Source organism: Dioszegia hungarica (genome assembly GCF_025882075.1).
Source record: "Dioszegia hungarica strain PDD-24b-2 chromosome Unknown MKK02contig_7, whole genome shotgun sequence".
Lineage (NCBI taxonomy): Eukaryota > Fungi > Basidiomycota > Tremellomycetes > Tremellales > Bulleribasidiaceae > Dioszegia > Dioszegia hungarica.
This window is the reverse complement of record NW_026515769.1, coordinates 25,303-43,763: the sequence shown is the minus strand read 5'-3', so window position 1 is coordinate 43,763 and position 18,461 is coordinate 25,303. Positions and strand designations below refer to the sequence as shown.

Below are 18,461 nucleotides of genomic sequence, written 5' to 3'. Positions count from 1 at the left end.
GCTCTTCTCTTTGTCACCCGCACAAGTACAGCAACATGGCCTGCATTTTGATACCTTTGACTACTTACACTGCTGATTATACTTTATGCCTCTCCTCGTCCGGGAAACGTTTGATATCCTACTTGAGACAGATGAGAGCGATAGAACTAGCCTCGACAGAGATGGTGCTGCCATTGACCGGGACCTCAACAACCGACCCCTCGGGGCTTCCGCTCGCCGTGTCGAAGTTCTGACCCGCCCATGACCTACATGATCAGCTTTGGCCACCGGAACATTAAGGAAATCAACTCACAAGCCAGAAGTCGAGTTGGTGTAAGGCGCAGTGAAGCGCTTCACGGTCGCATACTGACCAGCGGTCCATCCGCTCAAGCTGACATTGAGACCCTGACGTCCGCCTTGCGTGGTAGCGAGGTAGACCTGGCTGTTGACGAGCACGATGCGGCGGAGGTAGTTGTCCTCGTAGATACCGTACGCGGCGAGGGCGGACGAGTTGGTTCCGAGCTCGGCGACGTACGAGTTGCCGGATGTCCCGATGGCCTCGCCGACGATGAGGAACGAGTTCCAGAGCGGGGCGATGTGCGGCCGATCGGGGTGGCTGAGACCGTCGTCGAGGCCAGAACCGTTCAGGATGGAGGGCTGGACGACGCTGTAGGCGAACCCGCGACCGTTGTGGAAGTGGACGCGCTCGATACCGTTTGAAGCGGCGTAGAGCATGTAGTCCGTTCCCCAGAGGGTGGCTTCGGCGGTGTTGCTAGCGCCGGGAGCACCGTGGCTGATAGGTCAGCTAGGTCATGCCAGTCAAGAAGACTCAGCTCACTTTGAATAGGAGTTGGATTCGCCCTGTCAATCAGCTGATAGCCTCCCTGCTCGTCGAAGAGCTACTCACCAGAACATAAACCAAGCCCTCCTTCCTCGCTAGAACCGCATCTGCGACCCGCGTCGACAAGTTCCCCCTGACATTCACCTTGTCCATGAGCACTCCGGGCTGAACCGCAAACGCCGCATTGTACGATGCCGAGTAAAGATGCCCGGTGTACTGCTTGGTGACCGCGGCGACCGCGCCATCGTTGAGGAGCCCGGCGCTGAAGACCGACATGGCGGTAAAGATCCAGTTTGTGTTGAACCGGATGGACCGAGCGAAGGCGCCGGGGGAGAGGTACGTGCCAGAGGCGGAACCGAGGGTGATAGCGCCCGAGGACATGGCGGCCTTGATCTGTTTGTTCCAGTAGCTGACGTAGCTCTGAGGGGTGCTGGGAGGGGCGGTGCTTCCCCGGTCGGCGAGATCGACCTCATTCCCCACCTCCAGCTCCCGGAGGTTCACCTTGAGCTTGGAGCCGCCCTGGAAGGCCGCGGCCAGCAGCCGGATCTGCGCCTGAGTCTCCGTCTCGTTCTGGACCTTGTAGTTGACGCCCCAGTGGAAGTCGGTACCGTCCGGCAAGTTGGCAGAGAGGCGGTACCAGTCCCGACCGATGGAGATGGAGGAGGCCTCGGGAGCGGGGGTGTCAGGGGTAGGAGCAGGGAAGGTGAGATTGACGACTTCGTATGTGAGGTTGATACGAGCTCGATCTTCCGAGTTGGCTGATGGTGTCAGCGACAGTCCGAGAGGAAGCTCAGAGAAGCTTGACTCACCCCCGACACGGAGATACATCGCTGCGCCAGTACGCTCAGTCACCTGGGCAAAGATGTTGTTGACAAAGGGGTTGGGCTGGCCGACTTTAGGACCTGACCAGTCGGGCCAGCGGTCCATCTCGATACTCAGCGCAGGGAGCTGGCGGTCGAGACGCTCGGCGTATTTGGGCTGGCCGTAGGCGACCGATACCTCCGCCGAGGTGACATTGCCGGTGATGGCGCGGGAGGTGAGCAGAATTGAGGGGTGAGGGAGCAGCATGTTGGTCAGTGGGTAAGGTGGAGAGAAGTATGAGCGGGAGCCAGAAGCGGATGGCGACGCCTTATATCATCGGGGAGGGCGATGCGGGACTCGGACACACGGTCCCCGAAATGAACGCTTCATGTGACTGATCGTGCTGCCGGTCCGAGTCACCGAACAGCAGAGGGACCCATCTGTAAGTGTGGAGGCGCCGGGATGGGTATCACTAGCGTATCTTATGGGCTGCTATATCAGTGCGATATCCACTGCGGGCGATATCCGCTCCAGGGCCCTTGGTCATCGGTCCGGCATTTACCGGTTGCCGGCATGAGGAATGCGGAGTTGGTGCCACGTCACGCGAGCATGTCCACCCTGCGTCTACCGGCCTGTCCTGCCTGGGCTTCTGCCTCCCTCTCCAGTCCCCAAGCCAAGACCGAATCGTAGAAGGCATCTTGGTCTATATGTCTATGCATCTTATGTAGCCAGCCCAGTAGCTGTTTTATCTAAAACTCGACACAGATCTTCCCAAAGTGCTTCCCATCCGCCATGTACTGGTACGCCTCCTTCAGGTCTTCGAACTTGAACACCTAACAAGCCATGAGCTATGCCTTAAATTTCTTCCCACTGAAGCCTGACTCACTTTGTCGATGATAGGCCCGACTCCACCCGACTCCAGAGCGCGGTTGAGCTGCTTGAACTGCTCCCTATTGCAGAGGAAGATCCCTCTGACGCTCGCCGCCGAGTACAAGATGAGCTTGGCGAGATCCTCCTCCATGATCTCCTTCGGGATATGGCCGTAATCACTGAGATAGCCTGTATATCAGCTCACACCCCTTTCAGGCTCCTAAAGACCCGCATGGCACTTACCCGAGACTGCTACGAGCCCGTTCATCTTGGTCGCTCGGATACTCCGCCCAATGGTCCCCCGCCCAGCAATCTCAATGACAAAGTCCACTCCCTGACCTCCGTTGAGCTCGCGCGCCTTGACGTCCCAGTCGGAGATCTTGGAGTAATCGATTGTTTGAAGGGAAGTCTCCTTGGGCGCGCCCTCGGGGATGAGCGGGGTGAGAAGACTGACGGCCCGATCCAGCTTGGCCTGCGAGGAGGAGGTGAGGATGACGCGAGCACCAGCGATAAGAGCAAGCTGGGCGGCGAAGAGGGAGACACCGCCTGTTCCCAGACAGAGGACGGTCTGGCCGGATTGAAGCGAGGGGGTGTGGCCGAAGAGTGAAGACCAGGAAGCCGTAGCGGCGCCCTGAACATCAGCTGGGTCCAGTGAGGAAGAGGAAATATAGACATACAGTCAAGCTAGCTCCTTCCCGGAAGTCAAAGGTGGAGGGCATGTGCACGACCTCCTGCTCATCGCAAACAAAGTACTCCTGCGCAACACCGTCAATACCGCCCCCGAGACTCTTGCGGAGGTGGTGGACCGTCATATCTGTTTCCTGCGCCTATCAGCTCCTACTCCTGTGAGACCAAAGGCCAAGTGAGAGATCACAACTCACCCAGTGGTTTCCCTGGCCAAAGATGGGGATGACCTTGTCGCCGACCTTGAAGAGCGTAACGTCCTTTCCGACCGCCTCAACGACACCACTTCCATCTGTGGGTCAGCCATATCCTGATGTAGCCCACATGGTTAATACAGCTCACCTGCGACGGGAACGCAGTCCTTGAGAATGGGGTGAGGAGCAGGGTAGTCATTGTTGACGATCTGGACATCCCGGTTGTTGAGCGTCATGCACTTAACGTTGATACGGATCTGCGCAGTCAGCACTTGGTCTTTTTGGAATACATGGGAGCTGGTACACACATCGGTAGAGCTTCTCAGCTCGGGCACTGGCGCCTCGGGCTGGTACTCGAGCCCGTCAATACCGTTCCGGTGGGCGATGATGAATCGCTTCATTGTCTTGGGCGCCATTTTTGCTGGGTGTTGCTGTATTGTCTGAGGACGTGAGAGAAGTGAGAGATGTGGTAGAGCATGGTGAGTGCCAGCGTCGGACTTATATGACCCGCACGAGTGTGGGTGATTAATAAGGACGGGTGCCAAGGTGCGGAATGTCCAGCCTGGCGGAGGTAGATAACGGAGGAAGTTGCCGATGGGGGTTGGCCGGGTTCGGGAGATACGGCCGTGATCTCCGATATGGATGTATCTCGGAGGTATGGAGCGACTGGGCTCGCAGGGTTCTGGCAGGGCGGGAGACACAGGGGCTAGGTGCAGAAAGCAAAATGAACGAGAGAAAGAAAGCAAAAGGAGGCAGAATGTCGCAAAGTAGTGTCTATCTGAATCTCAAGGAGCTACTGATTTCCTGCCTAGACTAGATGCTCAAAACTCCACGCAGATCTTGCCAAAGTGCTTCCCATCCGCCATGTACTGATAAGCCTCCTTCATCTGCTCAAACTTGAAGACCTGTACGAAGTCAGCTCGTTCCCGTCCTCAAGCGCAAAGAGCAGCTCACCTTGTCGATGATTGGCTTGACGCCTCCGACCTCGAGAGCCCTGTTCATCTGCTTGAACTCCTCTCGGTTGCAGACAAAGACACCGCGGACGCTGGCAGCAGAGTACAAAATCAGCTTGGCGAGATCCTCTTCGAGAATGTGCTTGGGGATTGGCTTGTAGTCGCTCATGTAACCTGATAATCAGCGCCTTCCTCCTGCGAAGACTAGTGCAGCTCAAGATGCGTTGGAACCAGTCTCTCACTCACCAGAGACAGCCACCAGCCCAGCCATCCTTGTCGCCTTGATACTCCGCCCAATTGTACCCCTGCCCGCAATCTCAATCACAAAGTCCACGCCCTGTCCGCCGTTCAGCTCGCGAGCTTTTTGGTCCCAGTTGTCAATTTTGGAGTAGTCGATCGTCTGGAGCGAGGTATCTTTGGGAGCGGAGGGGTGAATGAGGGGAGTGAGGAGTCCGACGGCTCGGTCCAGCTTGGTCTGAGACGAAGAGGTGAGGATGACACGAGCGCCGGCGACGAGAGCGAGCTGGGCTGCGAAGAGCGAGACACCGCCGGTACCGAGACATAGGACGGTTTGGCCGGACTGAAGAGCGGGAGTGTGGGAGAAGAGGGAGGACCAAGCAGTAGTGGCAGCGACCTAAAACATCAGCTGCAGGCCAGCTCGAGCATATAGTCTACTCACCGACAAAGTCGAGCCGTCGCGATAATCAAAGTTGGAGGGCATCATGACCGCCTCTTCTTCGTCGCAGACAAAGTACTCTTGAGCGACACCGTCGATAGCTCCGCCCAGACCTCGCTTGAGCGAGCGCAGCTTCATGTCCTCTTCCTGCAGAGTCAGCTGGAGGGCATGGACTTCCCCTGTACTCGCGGGAAGTAAGGGCAGACCTACCCAGTGATGTCCCTGAGGGAATACAGGGCAGACCTTGTCGCCCACTTTGAAAAGCGTGACATCCTTACCGACAGCTTCCACTACACCGCTCCCATCTGGCTATATCAGCTGATGCTCGTACTCATCACAGACCAAAGTATCTTCCAGCTCACCAGAGATAGGGACACAGTCCTGCGGGACCTCGTGCGGCGCCGGATAGTCGCCAGTGACAATCTGGAGATCGCGAGCATTGATTGAGAGGCACTTGATATTGACTCGGATCTGAGCTGTCAGCATAGTTCCTCACCCCATGAATAGCTTCCACACTCCTGGTGTGGTCTGAAAGAAGCGAAGGGGACGACTCGCATCAGTTGAGCTTCTCAATTCGGGAACAGGCGCGTCCGTCTCGAGGTTGAGCCCGTCGATGCCATTCCGGTGGGCGAGAATGTAACGCTTCATTGTCTGGGGTGCCATTTTGGGAGTGTATGTTTAAGTATGGTCTCGGATGGGTGAGGGAAGATGAGGAAGATGATGAGCAAATAGATGGAACAAAGAGAAAAAGCAGACCACGGACGACCAAGACTTGGCTGAACAAGGTGGAGGAAGATAGCGGCAAAATCGACCGATGACGCAGTTGGTTTCGGCCTGCTTCGGCAAGAGCTGCCGATAGGTATAGGCTGCAGCTGGAACACCTCGTGCCTTTAGCTCGTCCTTGCGCTTTGTCAGCTGCTAACAGCATAGCCTCTGCGATGAGATCTAGATCATATGCATGTGGTTTCCGCTTCTGATGTACTGCACAACATCCCCCATGATTACACACTCGCAAGCTTCATCAGATACAGCTCCACCACCCTCTTCCCATTCCTCAGATTCAACAGCCTCATCCGCTCATTCGCCAGATGCCCCGCATCGCTCGCCTGACCCAGCGGGAGATGAACACACGGCGCCCCAAACTCCGTCTCGAGCCAAAAGATGGTAGGCACCGTACCGCCCTCACGAATCTTGAGGGGTGTCTTGCCCCATACTTCCTCGACGGACGTTTCGAGGGCTTTGAAGTATGGGTTGTCGAGCGAGGCGAGCCACCATGAGGCGTGATGAGTGATGTTCATCTTCTTGTCAGCTCTTGACTCTCCTCTCAGTCTACTTGGGAAAAAGAATAGCTCACCTCGAATGTATTGGCAGATTTGATCTCATCAAACGTCTCCTGGCAGTGCCGCTTCAAACCCGCCACAATCCCCTTGAGATCCTGATCTGGGACGAGCCGCATCGATATGTCCGCCGTGACCCGCTTGGGGATGACCGTCTTGTTGGACGAAGCAGATGAGGTTGTGATGTTGGCGATACTGAAACTGGGTTGACGCCAGATCTTGTCGAGCTCTTCGACGGGGCGGCCGCAAGCTTTGGCTACATCCGCCAGAAGGTCCATCTCCGCTGATGATTGGGATCGGACGTTGTCATCTGAGTCGTCAGCAATACTCCAGCTCAAGGACAGCAAAAAGCTTACAGAACTCGGGCAGTTTGACACCCTTCGCATCCCCTATTCCTCCAAGAACGCGCACCATGTCGAACATCGGCTCTGCGACCATCCCGCCGTCAACTCCACTATGCGCATCTGCACCGCCAGATGAGATCGTCAAGTTGGCATAGACCACCCCGCGCATACCATAGACGACGCAGGGGTTCTCTTCGTTGATCCAGGTCGAGTTGGAGAGGAGGATAGTATCGATATGACCGATAGATTCCTGCTGATCAGCTACATCCACAGCTTGCTTGCCGGAAATTCACCTTGTTCTTCCGCACAGTAGACGCGAACCCTCGACTTCCCGCCTCCTCTTCTCCCTCGATGAGCAACACGACGTCGACGTCCAGCTCCCTATTCCGCCTGAGTGTCGCCGCCGCACACGCTACCGCCAAGATCGGTCCCTTGTTGTCCGACACGCCTCGACCATAGAGGTAGCCGTTTCGCCCAGACAGCTCCCAGGGGTTGGTCTCCCACTGCTCTTCAGCGGCAGGCTGAACGTCGTAATGGCCGTAGAAGAGGAGACGCCGGCGTGGCTTGTCGGACTCGGAAGTGGAGGTTGCGATGAAGGTAGCGAGTACGAGTGGATTGCGGCCTTGATCCCCGGAGAGCTGAAGAATCAGCTCAAGAGTCTCACGACGAAGACCAACCAGACAGCTGAGGGGAAACTTACCACTTCCGCGGAGGCTCCCAATTGCCCCAAGATCTTCTTGAGCATATGTGCGCCCTGCCTGCAGCTCTCCCTGTGCGCGTCGTCGCTGACGGTGGGCACCGAGATGAGCTTTGACAAAGCGTAAAGCATGACGTCGCCTTCGCCGTCCATCTTGACTTCTGGGCTGAGCGAGGAGGACGATTGCGGATACTCGATCGACCAGATCTGCTGATCAGCCGAAGTCTACCATCAACAGGCAGGACTGACCTTGACGTAAGAATCGTTCCCCGCTGTGATCAGATCCCATCCCGCTCGAACTCCCTTGACGATGATCGAGCCCAGTACAATGCCGGAATGCGCCCGGAACGCGGCCGTACAGTCAAACTCCTCGTCCAGCCGCAGGACTCGCCCGTCCGCTGCGGCAGTGTACACCTCCCCACCTAGCACGCTCATACTCAGCACATCCGCCTCGTGCGCGTCGATCGTGCGGATACACGCGCCCGTCTCGAGATCCCAGATGAGGATCTCGCCGTCCTGGAGTCCGGCGTAAAGAAGCGAGTCGCGATAGGCGAGGGAGAGCACTCCGCCGGAAAGCTCAGAGAACTCGCGTTCGTAGTGCAGACCGCCGCCGGGCGCGCAGGACCATACCTTGACGTCCGAATCGCCCGAGCCGGAGATGAGCCACTTGGAGCCGTCTGGGCGATCGACTATCTGAAGTGCGTAGACATAGCCATAGTGCGCAAAGGACAAGCGATCCTCAACGTCCACTTCGAGCTCGTCCACCTGGATCTCGCGCGGGGTACCAGGACTGGAGAGGCTCATCTGGTCGAGATCCGCGATGTTGATTTGGGGCGATGCGAGGGGACGAGGGGTATTGGCACCACTCGGAGCAGTAGACGCTGGCTTGTCGAAGAAGTGATGGGGCTTGTATCGACCACTGCGCTGGCTGGGACCCGTGGGCGTGGATTGTTTGACTTCGTCAGCAGACGAAGTACCGTTGGCGTGAACAGGGACGGTAATGCTGGCGTTGGCGGCGGTAGTGGATTCCTTGAGTGGGTTTGCCTTGGATTTGGGGGAGAAGTTGATCCACTCGATAGTGGCACCTTGGGTTCCAAAGTAGAGGGTACCGCCGTTCCGCTCATCCCAGGCGAGCGAGTAGATATCTCCGGCGGTATCGTCGCAGGGATGGATGATATGCAGCGGCTCGAGGGTCTTGGTGCTCCAGATCTATGGGTCAGGTCTGAACAGGCATCATGGGAGTTAGACTTACTCGAATGTCCCCAGCGCTACTGGAACTCACCAGCCAGCCCTTCTCCTCGATGATCATCAATGCCATGATGCTCCCCTGATGCCCGAGAAGGCGGAACATCGGCTGGAGTGAGTTGCGTGAGAAGACCTAGTGATCAGCTCCATCCGCGAGTTGGAAGAGTAGGCCACTTACGACGATCTCATTGTCCGCGCTCTGACAGCCGGCGTACACGTATCGCTCATCCGCCGCCAACGCCAGCACCTTTCCACCACCCACATTCAGCAGATGGCTCAGAGCAGGCATCTTGCCCTTCTTCTCCCTCGTCAGCGAGTCGGCTGATGGGTTGACGTGAAGTTGGGTAGGATATCGATGAAGCCGGAGAGGTTTGGGGTGCGGGGAGAATTGGGCGGGATGTAGAGACCGTGGAATAGAGTTGACGGGCTCGAAGATCGCAGGGTCCGCGGGGAGAATGGCGTCGTGGGTAGGAGGTGAGGGGATCTTGGTAGAGGCAGCAATGGATGGGCGACGGGAGACGAGAGGGGATGTGAGAGAGATAGGAGGGAGGTCAGGCGAGATGTTCGGTGTGGTTGGGATGGAGTATAGTGGGGTAGCGGACGGTCGGCGGTTCCGTTTGTCGTTGGGGATGGGTGAGAGAGGAGGAGTGGCGAGAGAGTCGTATAGCGCAGGTAGTACGCGCGGGTCAGAGAGCGACATGATGATCAAGAGCGAGCAGAGATGAAGTTTGAATGAAATTGACCTTGGTGAGCTGGGATCTCTTGGGGACGGTCTGAGAGCAAGGTTCGGTTGTGAAGTTGGAAGAGGCACAAAGGGGGGACCAATTGAGTGATGGGTGGAGTATAAGTATGCTGGTGCTCAGGACAAGTGTGTGTAAGCGGTCCAAGCGGAGCTCGAATCAAGGGGATGGCGAATGAAAGCGTAACAGGTGGTGTGACCAGGGGTCGATCCGGCTTCGATAGCGCTACGAGGAGCAGGAGTTTGGTGTATTGACAGGAATCTGATGCGCCGACCAATGTGCCTCGCAAAAGCGCCCAGAACCAGGTAGAAGATGTGTGCGAGAAGAAGGAAGAGATGAGGGGGTAGCAAAGCAGCCACAAAGAACAGGTACTCACCCTTTCTCAGCCCACTCCTGCCGGCCCAAACGCCATCCCGTCCCCTCCTTTGTTCCTCCTCTCCTTCGTGCTGGTCATCATCCTCAACCCCACTCTGATCACGACCAGTCACATCATTTGCACTGCCGCCTTTCCTTTGTCGAACGTGATCGTCGAGACCATTGAGCTCATCCGAGGCGGTCTCGTGCCCGTCCGCGTGCTCAGAGCTCGGCTTTGCGACATCTGAGCTGCGGGAGAGGCGGCTGGGGCCAGCTTCTGGCGAGCATGACGAGCACATCGGTCGTGGGTAATGCCCTCTTGAGGTCTGGTCGGACCAGATGCAGCAAAAGCGCGACCGGCGGAATCGACGCTGGGAGGAGCGCTTCAGGTCTGCGGGTCCCGTTTCAGCGTCCTTTTTCGAGCCGTTATCCAAACGAGTAGCTGGTCCTTCGCCTTGCTGCGGGCGAGTATGGGTGGCTAGGTGGTATGAATGTGATGAGAGAGATGCATAGGAGTTGCACATAAAATGCCCGTGTGGTCGATCGTCCGCCGAGATTTCGGGTACCATCATGCCCGTGCGACCTGATCAGAGCAACAGAGGTGAATGTCCCGTAGATGCATACAATGACTAGACTATGACCCCTCCCCCGGTCCTCCCAACATGGTGTACAGTCTGCTAGATAACAGCGCAAAAGCAGAGTGATGATTAGTGTGTGGTCCCCCCAAAACCCCTCATATCCGTCCTCTCCGAGCCGCCTTGAGGCATTCCTCTTCCAGCCCTATCGTCCGCCTGACAATGACTCCTCCGTCCTGTAATATCTGGACGCCTTCGCATTGTACAAAGTCGGCCGGTTCTTCTACTCCCTGCATAGTCAGTTTCGGTCCCTCTACTGGAATACGAGGGAAAGATGAACTCACAAGATACACCGTCCGAACCTTGGATCTGACCAGCTCCAACGCACAACTCGGTCCGCCGCTAGTCCGTACAGAGCATGGCTCCATCGTAGCATAGCAGTCCGCCTCCCCCAATATCTCCTCTACCCCAGGTAGCTCCTGGGCTTTTGCCAACTCGGCATATCGAGCTCGGAAATTGGTCAGGGCGTTGGCTTCAGCGTGGGTGTTTCCCGGTATTTGCCGCGAGTAGCCGTTGTCGAGAATGAGACCAGCGGGACTTGTATTGGAGCCAGTGGAGAAGGTGGGGAAGTGGGATTGGAGAGCGAGATAGAGCGTCGAGGTAGAGGGTAGGAAAAGGGTCGAGCCGACGCAGAAGGCAGTGGGCGAGACGGGACATTGGAGGGTGAGATCGAGACAATGTCGCATGAGAGCGATATGAAGAGCATCTGAAGGATCAGCCCGAGTTCACCCACATTCTGGTCCACCGTAAACTCACCTGAAGTAGACGTCGAATCGGACTTGGCACCACTTTGCACGGCACCCGCATCGTCCTTCACCTCCGTCGTCCCCTGCGCCGCCGACACATTGACCACGAACGTCTCGTCCGTATTCTTCTTCTCGTACACCTTGATCTGGGCCGTGAAGTCACCCTCTGAGCCAGAAACATCGGGTCGACGAATGAGCTGGACCGAGATTTTGGTCTTTTGCGAGGCCGAGAGCGTGATGGCGAGCGTCGAGACGCAAGCCTGGGGTCCGACCTCATCGACATCGGCCTCGTCCTGCGTTTCTGCCCCGGCCGGGACCGCGCTGCCCGGACTGCCCGGCCCCTCCTTATCCGCCGTCTCTCCTCCGGTCTTCCCTTCGGAACCATCGGGTTCCACATCCGACTCCGCCCCGCCCCCATTCGATGCGGACACCGGCGCAGGCGGAAACTCCACCCCCAGCTCAGTCAACCTCGACTCGTACTTCTGGATCTTGTCCGGCTTCCCCTTCCTCCGCGCAATCTTCAGCTTTTGAAGCATCCCCTCCGCCTCCTCTTCCTGCTCTTTACTCAGCGCCGTCCCCGCATCGCTTTCGTCCTGCGAGATTGACACCTCGAACGCCTCTCCACCGTCGGCCGAGCGCGGCGCCACTTCGACAGCAAAGACCCGCTCAGACTTGGAGGTGTTGGTCAACACAAAGACGAGCGCCTTGACCGAGGTGGAAGCTGAGCTGGCGGCCGAGATGGGTGCCGAGCGCTCAATGACCCCAAAGTCCAGTAGCGCAGGCTGGACCGCAAAGTTGGGCTGTTTCCGTACGTTCGCCTTGACCGCGACATTTTGGTCCTGGTAAGAGTCGAGGACGTTCTCGATGACGATATTCTCTTGGTAGTTGCCGACGAGGGACGGGGTGAAGCTAAAGTTCTCGACCTCTTTCCGCCCGAACGCAGAGATCACGCCGTATCGACCCAATCCGAGCTTGAGATCGCCGGACGCAATCGAGCCGGACGTGCGGAGTCTGAAGAGTCCGATCGAGTCGGATTTGTTCTGCCCGTCAGCTGACGCTCATAGATAGCGGATTATACACTCACCTGAATGACAATAGTCTTGGACTTGACCTCGCCCTTTTCGCAATTCCCCATATTGATACTCGTCTGCTGCACCTCGAGTACGCTCCTCACACAGCTGCTCCGCACAATCAGATCCCGCACCGGCAGATCCCGCTGCTCCACCTGCGCGTTCGCAGTGGAGAGGTATGTCCGGTCAAACTCGTTCAGGCGGATAAAGAGCCGCGAGTCTGCCCGTTTTGGCCGGGTCGTGACGTGCGGCCTTATGGAGCCGTTTGGGGTCATGACGACGATGAGCTGTCGTGAGGCCAACGGGGCGATATGGAGTTGGCTGGCGGGTACGAGCCGACCCGAGGAGATGAGGTTGGCGAGTTCCTTGCGAAGCGAGATGGCCCGCTTGACAAAGACCTCTTCTTCCTCCAAAGTCCAGGAGGAGCCAGCCGTGCTCCGCTTGGCATCGTGTGCCTCGATCGCGAGGAGCAGCTCATCCACCGGCATCTTGGATACGTCTCCCGAGGAGAGCGCCTCCGGCTTTGGCTCGGCTCGCTTGCCAGTCAAGGCGGGTGACTTGGTCCCGTCCGGTGTAGGTGGACCAGAGTTGGGTACGAACGCTGTGCTGATCATAGAGGCGATATTGGGCATCGGACCTGCCGGCTTCTCCGGAGCGTCAGCGACCTTTGGCGAGACCGGCTGTTGAGGCTGGGGATGGACAGACCTCCGCTTGGCCTTGGTGTCTTTGGCGACGAGCCCGGTGGCTTTGGCAGAAGCGGCAAAGTCCAGCTTGGGTATACGCTGTCCCGAGAGCTTGGCCTTATCCTCCGATTCGATGGTATCGAGTAGGGCGGTCTTTTTGGAATGAGGGGAGGTCCGGTGCGCCGAGATAGGTGGTCCGGCAGCTAGATCCAAGTGCTCGTGCTCGTCAAGCAAGCTCCGATCCTTGAACATCACTGCGTTCCCGTACAGCTGGACCGGCCGACCGCGTCCGCCTTTTCTCAGCGCCGCAGCGACCGCCGCCCCGATAGACGGCTTTGGCGCTGCCGATACCGCCGTGTCCTCCCCTTCCTTCGCTTTCGCCGCCTTTTCCACCTCCTTCCCCAACCCCTTCGTCTTCCCCTTGGTCTTTGGCGCCGATACGGCCGGCCTACTCCCCAACTCCCGCAACGTCTCCATAAACCTCTCCTTCAAAGCGCCATTCTGCGGCGAGGTCACCCGCTCCAACGCAGAAGTATCCGCATACTTGCCCGTAAACACCATACTCTTCTCGAGCGGCTGCTCGCAGTCTTCGAGCTTGACGTACAGCTCAACGTCCTCTGGCTGGGACGCCATGAGCGCGAGGACGAGCGGTGCGGTGGTGAGGTTCTCGAACAGGAGTGTGCGAACGGTAGGGGAGTTGATGATGACGGAGCCAAAGTCGAGAAAGTTTGCGCCGGCGGGAGTGAGGATACGGTAAAGGTGGGAATGGAGGGTGACATTGTTGATGTCGATGTTCTTGGAGCGGATCTCGACGAGTTGGTCTGATCGTCAGCTATAATCCCCGGAGACCGGAGAAGACTCGCTCACCGTTGGCTCTATTCAACAAATTCCGCACAAACACCTGCTTCTCGTACCGCTCATTGATCCGCCTCGGGAAGAACTCCATCTTCTCCTCCACCTCCTCCAGCGGCGGAATGACAATCACATTCCGGTTTGTACTCAGCACCTTGCTGATCGCCGCAATCTCAATCTTGGCCGACAATTGGCTCAGATTCTTGATCCGCAGGGTGGTCGACTTGGAAGCGCCGACCGTGACTTCGCCAAAGTCCACCTTGGCGCCCGAGGCGATGGCGATAAGGGAGGTGCAGGATTCGGCTTGGCAGTGGAGGGTTTGCCGAGTGGGAGTAGCGTTGGTGGAGGAGGAGGAGCGGGATGAGGGAGTGGAGTCAATGTAGACTTTGAATTTGGTAGTGCGGAGGGAGCCGGCGATGTCTGGGGAATTGGTAGTATCGCGAGCCGGCCGGAAGAGGACGAATATGCGGTACTCGGTCCCTGGCCGCATAGCGAGCTCCTCGATCTGATTGGGGATGGCGCGGTCGGTGATACACTCGATGGACTGGGACATGTCCGGCCGAGGTGCAGGCGGGGAGGTGGAGACGATGTCCCGGTTGGAGAAGAAGGGCGCTTCGAGCTCCTCCTCGTCCGACTCGGTCGCATCCGTGTGGACGCGATAGCTGGAGGTATGGGAGGCGACGCGGGAGAGGGGATGGGAGGGAGTGACCGAGGGATCGCGATTGGTAGACACGCTGGTCCCGCGATGTGATGATGAGGCGTGGGATTCGCCATCCGCTGATGCGCCGTCCGAGTGTAGGAGGGAGCCAGCATCGTGCATGCTAGGCGGTCGACCCGTCGACGAGGTGGGCGATCCGGTCCTCGACCCATTCGGCGACACTAGCCTTCTTCCCCTTGACCTGTCCCTTGTCGACTGCCTCGACAACGCCAGCTCCGCAGTCTTCTTCCCGCTCGGCAACAGCTTCTCCATCGGGATATCCTCATCCATATCGTCCCCCGCCACCCCGGCCAGTCTAAAGACCACATCCAGTCCCTCCGACCCCGACAGCTTGATATCCAGCGGCCGATCCCCCGCGTTCTTGCACGTCACGAGCTTCTTTGCCCAGACGCCATCCGTAATCTGCCCAAAGTCCAGCGTCGTCCCGCTCAGCACCTTGAGCGAGGTGTCTGTCGACTCTGGCTGCCCCGAACCGACCGCGCGACAGGTGACGAGGTTTCCTGATTGATTGACGTTGGAAATGACAAAGTCAAAGCTGAAATCGGGAACGGGCTGCTTGACGCGCAATTCGAGCCGGAGATGCCGAGATGACAGAGCCGGGAGGGGTACGGGCTGACTGGACGTGTCCACGCCAAACACGTTCTCCGAGTCGAGGTCTCGAAGGGAGAACCACGCGGCGTCCTTGTATCTGGCATTGACGACCGCCGTCATCCATACCAGCTCGATCTCGGAGCGATTGACGAGCAGGATATCCCGGTGATATTCCTGCCCGACAATCGAGTCCGATCCGAAATCAATGACCATCTGCCCCGAGGACTGCTGAGCGCTCGAGGCGAGGCCAGAGGTGGGATCGATGAGTGCCGCGGTAAAGAGGGATTTGCAGACGGTAGCAAAGAAGGGGAGACCGATGTGTTGCATGGCGATGGGCGCAGAAGAAGAAGCCGCGTGGATGGAGATGGAGCCATGGACCGAGAATGCGCGATGGACGGGTTCTTGGCGCCGGATATTGGTGGGACCTTTGAAGCTGCCTGCGACGGATTGGCTTGAGCCAACGGAAACCGAGTCCGAGGCTGAGGAGGATGAGGAGAGACCGCCCGGGATGATGGGTACCGAAGCGACATCGTTGGACATTTGACGGGAAAGAGCAGGGAGGAGGCGAGGTGTGAAGCCGCCCTCGGACGAGGGGGACAAAGGGTTGGGCGGCGAGGCGATTTGCGAATGAGAAGGTGTAAAAGCGAGGTAGAAGGTGTGTGTGGAAAGTGAGGGTAGAATGGCGGTGAGAGTGGGCGTTCCGGCAGTATTCGAAGCGGAGGACGAGGTCGAGTAGGATGCCGCGGACGACATGTCTGAGCTGTCAGCGGAGATCTCGGCTTTGAGAAGCTTTATTCACCTTTCTCATCATCTCCTTTCCAGAACACAATCTGTGACCCCATATCGCTTCCCACTTCCACCTGTATCGCCTCCTGACCCAGATTTCTCAGCCCGAAACTCCGGACCTTGCGCTCACTCCCCGTTCCGTCCAGATAGGTAGACTGTAAATGTATCCACCCCGACGGCACATCCACCAGCTCGACGAGCTTGGTCTGTGTGATCGATATGTGCGAGAACGCCGAGGACGCCGCCGAGGTGGACGAAGACGCTGGAGATGAGCCTGTCGTGGTAGAGGCGATATCGACCGGTGAAGCCTTTCCCTCGGCTATCCTAGCTTTCGCCTGTCTCGGCGTCCCAGCATTCTCCCCTTCCTTTTCCTCCTCGTTGAGATGCATATACCCCTCCGCCATATCCAGCAGCCCCTTGACGCCCGCACCGACCAGCCCGCCTACGCCGTTGAGTATGCCCGCCATTGTTGGTCGTGTGACGGCGGTGAGAGGAGGGGGAAAAGAAGGGATCGAGCCGTGCTCGGAGCGGGTCTATACACCGAGCATGGTGGGTAGAAGGTGGCGATGGCGAGGTGAGAAGCCGCCGCTGGAGAGATGAGGTGGATGGAGGTCACCTCGGGGATGCTCGGCCGGGTACGACAGGCACGGTGTCCTTTGTGTGTTGGTCACACGAGCCGGTCCGGATGGCGCCGAGGGGGATGTGCTTCTCGCGAGCAAGCGCGGCGAGATGGAGCGATGGTGTATGCACAGCTGGAGCTGGGGAGGATGGAGCCGAGCCCAGGGTACGCGTGGGCGTCTCCGGAGGAAAGAACCCAGATGCAGAGTTTGAGCGTCTCTTTCCGCCGACAATTCCGAAGGACGCTGCTGATGGTTCGAGCTGGTTATTTCGAGCTACGAGAACGGTGGATAGCTACTCTGACCTCGTCTGGATAGTGTATAGCAGGCCTGTCTGCCTAGACAGGCTAGGGTGGGGAGTGGGTGAGGTGCAGAGCTGAAGCATAGTGGTCGTGTGAATTTGGCAACAACGACGGCGGTCCGCAAAGATGCCGTAACCGCCTAGAAGTGGCAGCACGGCCTGAGGAATGTGGCGGAGAGGAGGTGAAGAGGGCAGGCCTCGAATGATGATGAGCTGGACAGTCTAGAAGGCTAGGCTCCAAGCACGGCGGGTGAGCCAGCACAGGAGTGATACCATGTGGGATCAGTATCAGTGGCTTAAGATGTAATGATGACCCGGAAATAGACTGCAAATCCTCCGCGGCGTCTCTGAGTATCTAGCTGCCGAGCGACCCTAGACATTCTCCCTCCCTTCGGCTGGCCGCCCACAGCGGAGCATATCCTCCTGCTAGGCGTCTCAACCCCTCTTCCATTTCTCCCCCTGTCTCACGCACCCAAAATGTGAGAGTTGCAAGGGGAAAGGGATGCACAGACAACGGTCGTTGACATATCCCTTGATCTTTCAATGTGACATTTATCCCCTGATGTGGTGTATTTCCCCTTATATCTCGGTGGTGAGACTCGTTCTACGGTGATCCTCTGTCATAGTTACACCAATAGCCCCTGTGAGCTAGCCCTCTTGGAACAATACAAGAGCGCATCGAGCCCACTCTTGAATTGACAGACAGTACATCTTGCTGTCCCTGATCAAGAACGCTCCCAAATCCCATCAAGCAGATCTACAGCATGCTTCCTCAAACAGCTACCGCTGCTTTGTTCTCTCTCCTCTCCTTCCTTGTCCTCAAAGCTTCAGCTCGCGCCCCCACTGTCCTGACTGTCACCGCAGACGGCCGCGATACGTCCAAATGGGTCGAATACCGCCTCCCTGAAATCGGGAACGGCGTCGCCCATGAGCTCAAGTTCGAATTCAAGGAAAACCACTTCAACCTCTTGGAATGGACCAACTTCGATACCAAAGAGACCAAGAAGGGACCATTCCTCGCTGGAGACGGTCATTTCACAGCCAAGACCTTTGGGCCGAAGGGGACTCCGAACGTACGTCTACCGCCGGTATATGCTTGTACAGTCCCACGTGCTGACGGACAAGTGTCACTTCGAGAAGCAGGATGCGGGGCCAGATGAGGACCACACAATCCGCTTTGCGCGGGGGATAGACTCATACCTCTGGCCGTGCCAATTTGTGAACGGCTATGCTATGGTCTGCGAGGGCGGGAAGGGGAAGGCGGCGAGCTGCGATCCTAAGGCTTGGCCCGAGCCTGCATTGCCAGCGGGTCCGCCCAAGTAGGGTGGTATTGTACCGTATAGACGTCGGTATTGTACAGTATAGATGCCGCGAGAGGCTGTACAAATGACGAGATAGTGTACGGAGTATCGCGCTTCCGTGATCGACCGCATGTGCCATGCTTGTCGAGGCATGCGACGCAAGAGGGAACTGCACGAGTCGGGTGCGCAGGGCTTGCAACTTGCTATGGCTAGATGATGGGCCAAGTCGCTATGATGTAGAGTACAGGTGAGAGTGTAGGTGGAAGATACATGGGCGCACGCCACACCGAGAGCCGTCTACGAGTCTATGGAGGGAACGCCACACTAGACTAGCTACATCTGCCGGGCTGCTCCTCGAGGCCTGGGCCTAGGCCAGTCAAGTGTAGTCCGCAGGCGTGAGAACGACCAGCTTGGCTCCCTGCCCAAAAGTCTTCCTCAATTGCCCC

General features: G+C 57.8%; 5 protein-coding genes across 5 annotated transcripts; 1 reads left to right on the top strand and 4 right to left on the bottom strand.

Annotated features, from left to right (window-relative positions):
• Positions 1-118: 118 nt before the first annotated feature.
• On the bottom strand, positions 119-1,888 carry MKK02DRAFT_24225 (uncharacterized protein; the record flags this gene model as incomplete). Its single annotated transcript, XM_053086861.1, has 5 exons — positions 119-245; positions 293-772; positions 818-840; positions 887-1,578; positions 1,630-1,888. 5 exons carry the CDS (start codon positions 1,886-1,888, stop codon positions 119-121), a joined length of 1,581 nt encoding a protein of 526 aa, XP_052946985.1.
• A 482-nt stretch (positions 1,889-2,370) lies between these two features.
• MKK02DRAFT_23999 (alcohol dehydrogenase) lies at positions 2,371-5,661 on the bottom strand (the record flags this gene model as incomplete). The annotated part of the gene is made up of 7 exons (XM_053086826.1): positions 2,371-2,454; positions 4,324-4,496; positions 4,569-4,956; positions 5,002-5,145; positions 5,209-5,303; positions 5,361-5,462; positions 5,547-5,661. The coding sequence occupies 7 exons, from the start codon at positions 5,659-5,661 to the stop codon at positions 2,371-2,373; spliced, it is 1,101 nt and encodes a 366-aa protein (XP_052946984.1).
• A 338-nt stretch (positions 5,662-5,999) lies between these two features.
• MKK02DRAFT_24231 (uncharacterized protein) lies at positions 6,000-9,321 on the bottom strand (the record flags this gene model as incomplete). The annotated part of the gene is made up of 8 exons (XM_053086862.1): positions 6,000-6,296; positions 6,353-6,645; positions 6,692-6,929; positions 6,973-7,317; positions 7,380-7,583; positions 7,626-8,585; positions 8,629-8,754; positions 8,800-9,321. 8 exons carry the CDS (start codon positions 9,319-9,321, stop codon positions 6,000-6,002), a joined length of 2,985 nt encoding a protein of 994 aa, XP_052946983.1.
• A 1,127-nt stretch (positions 9,322-10,448) lies between these two features.
• Positions 10,449-16,263, bottom strand: MKK02DRAFT_23837 (uncharacterized protein; the record flags this gene model as incomplete). Its single annotated transcript, XM_053086792.1, has 7 exons — positions 10,449-10,580; positions 10,635-11,056; positions 11,140-12,136; positions 12,181-13,670; positions 13,717-14,522; positions 14,601-15,765; positions 15,810-16,263. The coding sequence occupies 7 exons, from the start codon at positions 16,261-16,263 to the stop codon at positions 10,449-10,451; spliced, it is 5,466 nt and encodes a 1,821-aa protein (XP_052946982.1).
• Positions 16,264-17,478: 1,215 nt separating this feature from the next.
• On the top strand, positions 17,479-18,037 carry MKK02DRAFT_43123 (uncharacterized protein; the record flags this gene model as incomplete). Its single annotated transcript, XM_053092283.1, has 2 exons — positions 17,479-17,787; positions 17,840-18,037. The coding sequence occupies 2 exons, from the start codon at positions 17,479-17,481 to the stop codon at positions 18,035-18,037; spliced, it is 507 nt and encodes a 168-aa protein (XP_052946981.1).
• Between the last annotated feature and the right edge of the window lie 424 nt (positions 18,038-18,461).